The sequence below is a fragment of the Gavialis gangeticus genome, unplaced genomic scaffold (genome assembly GCF_001723915.1).
Source record: "Gavialis gangeticus isolate Ggan-Ray unplaced genomic scaffold, GavGan_comp1, whole genome shotgun sequence".
Classification (NCBI taxonomy): Eukaryota; Metazoa; Chordata; order Crocodylia; family Gavialidae; genus Gavialis; species Gavialis gangeticus.
Genome location: NW_017729034.1, coordinates 27,310,633 through 27,319,283, shown reverse-complemented (window position 1 = coordinate 27,319,283; position 8,651 = coordinate 27,310,633). Strand labels below are relative to the sequence as shown.

Below are 8,651 nucleotides of genomic sequence, written 5' to 3'. Positions count from 1 at the left end.
TTTTTTTTTTTTTTTTTTTTTTTTTTTTTTTTTTTTTTTTTTTTGTTTTGTTTTGTTTTGTTTTTTTGTAGTACTAGTGGCACCAAGGCACAGTCATCATTCAGAACCCTTAATACAAGGAGGTACACCTGAGGGGCTTGGCATCGCAATAAAAGGCTATGAAAAGAAAGTCTATTAGAATGAACCAAACATTGCTCAGACAGATGTGCTCATTCCTGTCAGTTGCAAAAAATCTGATTGTGTCCTTCCATCAAGGTGCCAAACAGCAGCAATATTTTGCAATTACACATTGGATTTGCTTTTTCTCCCCAGCCATGCAAATGTTAGTGTGGAGTAACTACTAAAACCAATGAAACACACTTTACATTTCAGACCAGTGTAATGGGGCAGGATCTTGCCCTTAGTTAACATTAGTGTATAGAAGCTCCTGCAAATAGTACAAGCTTCTGACCAGAAATGAACACTGTCATTCCTTGTTTCACAGTAGGTGACTTCAGAACTCTCGTCAACAGGATATCCAACTGGAGTGCCAGGTTTCCACAAGTTCTCCTTGTATCAAAAGGAGAAACTAGTGATTCAAGCAGCAGCTAATATGTACTGTTATTAGTAAGTTTAGTCATTCAAAGTTAGCATTACAACAATTCTACACTACCTCTCAAAGTTAGAAGAGAGCCATATTTTCCGTGCTCTCAAATGCTTAGAGTTTTGTTTCAACTGTTCACTGGACTGCTGAAAGTTTAAGGCATGTTGACATGACTTAGATACTGTAAAACAAAACACAAACTTGCCTAATAATGTTAAAAAGTTTAAAATCCCAGCAATTTTCTGTTCTAAAAATATGTTGGACCGCTGAAATCCATACCTCTTGCCAACATAAATCAAGAGCTTCATCTGAAAGGATTTGGCACATTTCATGTGTAGAGCACTTTAACAAAATAAAAAGAGCGAGAAATATAAAACCACACACCACCATTTTCTTTACTCAAAATGTGGTATTCATTTAAAAAAAAAAAAAAGCAGGCCTGGCACCCCATAGCAAGAATCCCTAACTGGAGCCGAGACATAACATCTTCAGAACTGCTACAGTGACTTAGGGGTCCAAGTCTCTTTTTAAAAGCAAGTTATGCTTCTCAAGTCAGTTTTGAAACAGACACTTGGAGCCTAAGTCACTGTAGCACTTCTGAAAATGGTAACAAAGATTTAGCATTACCCAGCTATTTGGGGTAAAATAACCATATGGAATGTCCTCTTAAGGATGCAACATGCAGAAGTATAAGCAACTACTGGTACAAAAATGCTCAGGTTCAAGTGTAATCTGAAGTACCAAGTTGGCAAGAAACAGCAAAAGATTTTGCAGCGATATTGAACACACTGTATACAAGGTCTGCAGCAGCTCTTTAAGTCCTTCCAAGAGGCACTACAACACTCAGAGGGTGTCCTCTACTCAAAAGATGTTTTTGCTCAAAGAACAGTATCACTAAAAACTTCACCTGTACAGATGCATCATATAAAGTTTATTCAAGTATTTCCTCTAGAATATGGGCAGAAGGACATGTTGCACCCACAAAGCTTGTCAAATGGTGGTTGTGCTCTTCTTTACTTTGATCAGGGTGGTGTCCCCTCCATACCCTCCTCACTACTTTCTTGCACACAATCAGGCTGCTAGACCCTGAATTTCATTCACACATGCTTTCCATGCCCAAGAAGGATTTTCATCCTAGGGTAGGTCCTTGTTCATTAAAGGCTCTCTAAACCAGTTCCTTTGGGCTTTTAAATAGATTTGTTCAAGAAGTTAGTGCTCTTCATTTTTGTTAGCACTAGCATAATCTGATGCTATGGAAGCTTCCTTATTCAGCTCTGCCAATGCACCTCTCCTCTCACCTTTGGTACATCCTGCTTTTCCTTCTTTTGGAGAAGAGAGACAGAATATGGCACAATTGGGAGTCTCGACTATGATAAGACTTTTCATGTATGGTCTAAGCAGGACTTGAATCCAGGTTTCCAGAGGTGAAAGTCTAGTACAGTAATCAAACATGTTATAGATGCCCAAACTAGTTTGTCTGCAATTGTAGTTTCACCCCCAAACTAATTCCCTCAGGAAAAGCACAAAATAGGTCCAGTGTAATAACTATTCTTTCCCCCCACACTTCCAGCCTCCTCAAACCCTTAAACTGTCATTCTGTTACAACTTGCTTTTAAAAAAAAACCAAACAAACAATAAAAACCACATAAAGTGAAATTGAATGGATGGTTTCTCAACAAAAAACCCTGTAGGTAACATTAAAACATTGGAGTTTTAGTTTGTTTTTAAAAAAAAATGAGAAACAGGAGGTTTTAAGCAATAAATGTGCCTTCCTCCTTGCTCCCATCTATTAACCAACATCAGACAACCATTGTCAGCATGAGTGCTGCTTCACGTTGTAGCATTTCCATTGTTTACTGTGTTATACTCATTCATCAGTTGTTCATAAGGCACAGAAGTTTCCAGCTCATTACTGGTAAATGTGGATTCATCGGAAGATGAAAACTTCATCAGGGTTTTGGGAGTCTCAGGTTCCTCTACAAGATTGTCATCCATGGAGGATTTGGAAGTTTCCTCATCATCTGAAATATCTTGCTCTTCATCATCATCTTCATTTACAAAAGTTATATTGGCATTCTCAAATATCAGGGGACGGCAATCCCTGGAGTCCCATGCTTCCCCTTCTTCCTCACTGATTCGGTCCAGCTGGTTTACAAACATGTTGCAGCCCAGTGGGCTGTCTGTCTGTTGGTCATTTAGGTGCTTTGCAATGTGACCATTTTTGAGTTTTAAGGAAACCTCATCATAATTGAATGAGTTGCTCTTTGTGTACGTCACCTGGACATCTTTATTGGCAATCTGCATATTTGGTTTGGAATGGTCTGTTTTAATGACATTATCATTGTTTGACTTCAGGGCCTTCTTCCCAATCTGCTTGATGAGATCATTATAGGTTTCTTCCTTCTTGGAAAGGAAGCTGAAAATGTTCACATCCTTGGAGGTGCCCATTTGAAGGGCTTTTTTAGAGTGAGGGGGATTTTCAAATGACTCTTTCCTTTTTTTCCTCCGTTTCTTGATTGCTTTGTGGACTTCCACAAACATGCTGACTTTCCAATTAACAAATAGAGAAAGCCACGCTAGGCCCAGGTAGATCCATAACTCCACAAAGTATCGGTAAAGGGCATGGTAGTTTGCTTCTGGGTTTACACCTGCAAATAATTCAAAACAGGACTATCACCTTGTGACTGTATACAGTTTTAGGAAAGTATTCAACCAGGCATAACCTTCATGAACCCGAGTGAAAAAACCTTGAAGGCTTTTCAGGACACAGTTTTTTACATCTGCCTTCCAAGAACAAAATCAGAGTAGAAAGTGCTTGAAAAAGTTTGTCCTAGAAAGGGACTAACCTTAAAAGAAGTCTCTTGCAAAAAAAACAAAACCCAAACTTTTTTTTTTAAATGGATCAGAAAGAAAGGACAGTTTAGTTGTTAAAACAATGTTAAGAGCCAAGATGTGGGTTGTTTCAAATTCTCCTGAGCAACTATGGGCAAGTCATGTTCAAGTTTTTAAAAGTGCTCTGTAATTTTGGGCTCTAGACACACAGGAACCAATAGTCAGAGGTGGTAGTCATTTATAACTGAATTTAGTTTGAAGTCAGTTGGAACTATCAGCATTGACTACTTCCATGGGAGAAATACAACTTGCCAAATGAGAGCCAAGGTGTCAGTAGGTGGTGCCCAAGATTAGAAGCTGCTTTAAAAACCTGAGTCCTCAACATTAGTACGTCCGAATTTCTCGCATTGAAAAATGGGGACCCTGTTTTCCTAGCATGGTTGGAAGCTTGTCTGCCTTAAACAAGAGATATAAACAAGTGTTCATTATTCAAAATTAGAGCTACTGCTGATGATCATAAGAGCAGCAGTACTCTCAAAGTCACCCAAAAATGAAGGACTCCAACTAACGTAGAACTTATTTGTTGCGATTTGGCCATGAGTTTTTCAGTCACTCACCCCACATTGAGCAACTCACCCTGAGAAACTGACAAATTCAAGTGGTTGCTGAGACCACTGCAAACTTGGGCAGGAAAGAAGCACTTTCTATCCCAACTCCAGTTTTACATTAAGTAGCCAATGGATAAAATACATAAGCAGTGCTTAGAGCAGGGGTGAAAACCAGAACTCTTCCAAGTCTATAGTCTGACAGGTAGAGAACTCTCTTGGGGTGTGGGATAGGTAGGTAGGCATGACCCCTCCCAGGCTGATGGAAGTAAAAGCTTCAGATTTCCCACATCCTGGGCAAGTGCTCTGACCACCTGAGTAGTGCACAAGAGGTGGGCACCGTGCTTCTTCCCAGAATTGTCTAAATAAAAAGAGTGAGCACCGTTTTCTTTCTTTTTTTTTTAAATGAAAGAACGCAGGCACTTTACTCAGGGCTACAGACATATAAATCCTGGCAAAAGAAAGGTGGGATTGAGACACCTTCCCCTTCCTGTCCTCAGCGTTTCCCTATTGTGCAGACCTAGGTAGTTTCACACTGAACAGCAAACTTTAGGTAGCTCCCTGCTTAGCATGTTGCTACTACAGAGGTGCCTAACTCTCCCTAGGCACACACAGTGGGCCTGCCCCCACAACACAAGCATTAGATTCCATTCAGGGGCCACATCCTAAAGATTAGATGTTGCTGTGCCTAACTCTTTACTGAATCTGGCCTGAAGTACCATTTAAAGAAGCTGCAGGGTGAGCTCCTGGAGCAGCATTAACCATTAGGAAACACTGAGAACCATTAGGAAACGCTGCTCCTCTTGCAGCAGCACTGACCACCAGGGAAATATTCAGTAAAGCAGAAGGCTCTGGAAATCTTATATCTCAGGGAAGTGACAGCACACGTGACACATACATTGGACAACACGAGAATAAGTTATTACTGACCAGCAACAAAGTCTCCAAATCCTATGGTGGTGATAGTGATGAACGAGAAATAGAGACCTTCAATGTAGTCCCAGCCTTCTGTCACCATAAAGACGAAGGGAGGAATAACCAGGTGAATGAGGACTCCCCACATAATGAAAATAGCTGTACATGTGATTTGTGCTTGCCTCTGGGAAGAAGTAAAAAAAACAAACAACAACAACAAAAAAACCTTTAGAGAGAAGTCACATTTTCTTTCACCCAGTGCACTTTGTTTTGTGCCCAATGTCAGTGATATTAGTCAATTTGTACTTCTGCAGTAAGAGTTTAGCAACCATGGCTAAAGGGGACTGAAAAAAGTAAATGAATGAATGGAAACAAAAAAAAAAAAATCATCACATCATTCAGACACCTCAAAAACAGTGCTTTCAGGTCATTTTCTCAAGTACTTTTTGGATGCATGCATACTCCAAAAGGTAGAAGAGTTCCTTACAGTAGCAGCAGTAATTTAGTGCAGTACACAGGTTTGGTACAAGCACTGATGCCTGAACAGGTAGAGATCACTGCAGTCTGTGAGCATATCACCACTTCTGTCCAGGGTGATCCAGTCATAAGCAGTAGCTGTTGGAGTAGTTGCTTTGGTAGCAAAAAAAGGATGCTGTGGAAGAACACTGGAAGCAAGGGCATGGAAACCAGAAAAAGAGCCAGGTTAGCAACAATCAATGAGGGAGCACCATAAGGCTGACAGGAAGGGGCTTTAAAGGGTTTTGGAGAGGAGAGAGAGGGGCAGCCAGGGCACTTAAAAGAAAGCATGTCATATTCTGAATTCATGGACATCAGTTCCATCTGTTTTTGGGGGACTACTCAAGCCACTCAATTTGCATTAGTTTAGATGGCAGCCCTCAAGAGAACAGCAATTCTGTAATCTACAATGCTTGTTAGTTCTCTAGAGGCAAAATTCATACAGGTGCAGAGAGCCAGAACTTGTACAGAGGTCATTTTAATCCCCTCTCCTCCTGCACAAAACCCTTTTATTAATTGGTCATGTGTGTCTGCATATCTCTATTTTACCCTAAGTAGTACACTGTATGATTTTTGCTCTACTGCTTTAAGTCACTTACGCTGCTATACAGGGGCTCCTACACACATGGGGAGCCTGCTCCGATGAGCTGGAAATCCAACACATCAGAGCAGACTCATTAATTGAGTCTGCTGGAGCACAGAAATTGACATGTCACTGTGCGTCTCTGCGCTGACAAAATGGCAGATGTGTGCTCTGAAATAAAACATGTCCAATGAACTATAGTTTAAAGCAGCGTGGGGACACAATGTGATGCTGATACATGTAACACATGGGCACTTTTAATTAGTGTGGCTTGCTAATTAAAGCATCCAGTGCCATGCCAAAAGCGCATGTAAAAATACCCCAGGTTTTGTTGTGCAGGGTGTCTCTATACTGAGAACTAAGACTATAGGATCACCCAGAAGCCCCAGTCATGACCTACTGTGCAAACTGAGGCAAACGATCTTAGGCAGTAGAACTGGTTGCTTAGGGAAGTTGTGGACTGGCCATCACTGGAAGTGTTCAAGAAGAGGTTGGACGGCCACTGGTCAAGGATGACTTAGGCATAGCTATGCCTGTGGTCTACTATGTGTATTCCTCATGCTGGGTGCCCCTCAATCCACCTTTCTGTTACATGTGTCAGGGTGCCTTTAAGCTTCCCTCAGAGGCATTCGGTGTTGGCTTCAGCCAAGGCTGGGGATTTTGGCTAGGGTGTGCCAGTGCTCCTGCTGGAACTTAAAACCAGAGGTTCCTAGCTGGAGGGTCTTCCTCCTCTGCTCAGGATCAGACTGATTGCCATATCTGGGATCAGGAAGGAATTTTCCCCATGGTCAGATACGTGTGGACTGGGCATTTTGTTGCCTTCTTCCATAACAGGGGGTGTGGCCCTTTACTTCAAATATCTCTAGCATATATTAATGATCTTTTATAGAAGCGGGACAACTGGCTGCCATGGTTCCTCTGCTTTACCTGTGGCAAGTCAGGATGTTATGTCTTGTGTTGTCTTAGGGTTTATGGCAGTCTTATGAAAAGTTTAGATTGTGGATTGTATAGGGTGGTTTGGACAGGGATGGTCCTGCTTTGGATTGGATTGGATGGCCTCTAAGGGTCCCTTCCAGCCCTACTTCTCTATGATTAGTCTATGACAGCTTACAGAGTCCAGTCCTGCTCTAGGTCAAACTGTGTAGTATCACTACGGAATTTGCCCCTTGATATGTCCAAATGTCCTACCCAGATAAGCAGGCATGCAAAGAACTAGGTTAAGTCACACATGAAACACTTGGCCAGAGAAGAAACATACCAGGCTTACTCCTCTCTTGGTCAAGAACTGGCCCAGCCTCTTGGCACGCCCACCAAAGAACTTCCCCAAAGCACTGATCCATGTCAAGCAGAGGGGAACCCCAAAGAGACCGTAAAATATGCAGAAGAGACGCCCAGAGGGTGTCTTTGGAGAAACGTTTCCATATCCTGAAAGAGATAAGAAGATACTATTTAGCTCACATGAGCTATGGGCTTGTGCTAAGCATATAGCAGTACAATTCTGTCTATACACAGATGACAAGCCATTGTCTGAGCCTTTGCTGTACCAAATATCCACAACTCAAAAGCTGCAGTCCTTTCCTACCCAATGCTGATGACCTGAAATACTTGGAAGCCTTCTTCTAAGTAACATATTATATTTAAGTCGAGGCTGGGAATGGAGGGCTGCATTTTAGTTGCCTCCTGGCTTATCTACAAGTTCTGAGGCCTCTCTCATCAGATAAACCAGAGATTAAAAAAACCCTCACCTTGAGGCACCTAAAGTGTTTTTCCCCCTCTTTTGGTAAAATACTGCTAGAAGTCTGAATCTTATAAACTGATTCAAATGCATCCTCTATAATCCCTCCCCCGCATCTCCTGCCATAAAGACAAAAAAGAAATCAAGTTAGCAGATCAAAAGTGCCACTGCTAAGAAATTTGCGCCCCTTGTGAGATCTCCATTCTGGGCATGAATGTTATACCCTAGCACCTCTGCAGAGAGAGGCAATCAGACAACCAGCTGGAGGAGAATGGGTCACAAATGTGCAAGTTGCCTTGATCAGGGCTTTAAATCTTGGATAGTAACAGAACTCAACAAGCAACCATTGGTATTCTGAGCACAGACCCAGGAAAGACAACCAGCTTATTTTCTAACCCTCTGCTTGAAATTTCTTGTTTAAACTATGTTTGCTTTCCTGAGTTTTCTTGCTGGAAGTCAAGCAAAAATAAAGTCAGATTTCTTCAAGGGTTTCTTAAGTAATATTAACAGGGGGAACATGTTGCTGTATTTGGTTTAGCAGTAAGGTTCCTATCTTGCTCACCTCCTCTGGTCAGTTTGTGTTTTCCAACACCATGGATGTTCTTTTTTCAGAACAAACAACAACCAACCCATAAACCTGCTCTTTTTCTGAATCTCGCAGGGTCCTACAGATATATCAGTGGCAGCCTTCTGTAATAGCAAAGGCAGGGTTTTGCATTGGGAGAGAAGCTGATTTTCCAAAGTACTGCGTATTGGAGATGAGCAAAAACCTTTTGGTTGGGTTCTAGCTGCATAGAGCAGTGGCAAATTTTAGACCACCTCATACCTTTTGCCCTTTCCCCTTAAAAAAAAAAAAAAAAAAAAAAAAGGGAAAAAGGGGGA

At 41.6% G+C, this 8,651-nt stretch overlaps 1 protein-coding gene across 2 annotated transcripts in view; it reads right to left on the bottom strand.

Moving 5' to 3' along the window:
• Positions 1 to 69: 69 nt before the first annotated feature.
• Positions 70 to 8,651, bottom strand: part of KCNK5 (potassium two pore domain channel subfamily K member 5) — a 60,096-nt gene continuing 51,514 nt past the window's right edge. For both annotated transcript variants that reach the window (XM_019527274.1, XM_019527275.1), the window contains 3 exons: positions 7,293 to 7,459; positions 4,951 to 5,119; positions 70 to 3,231 (listed from right to left, as the gene is read on the bottom strand). In XM_019527274.1, the coding sequence (XP_019382819.1) occupies positions 2,414 to 3,231; positions 4,951 to 5,119; positions 7,293 to 7,459 (1,154 nt within the window). In that variant the 3' untranslated portion in view covers positions 70 to 2,413. The remainder of the gene's footprint in view (positions 3,232 to 4,950; positions 5,120 to 7,292; positions 7,460 to 8,651) is intronic.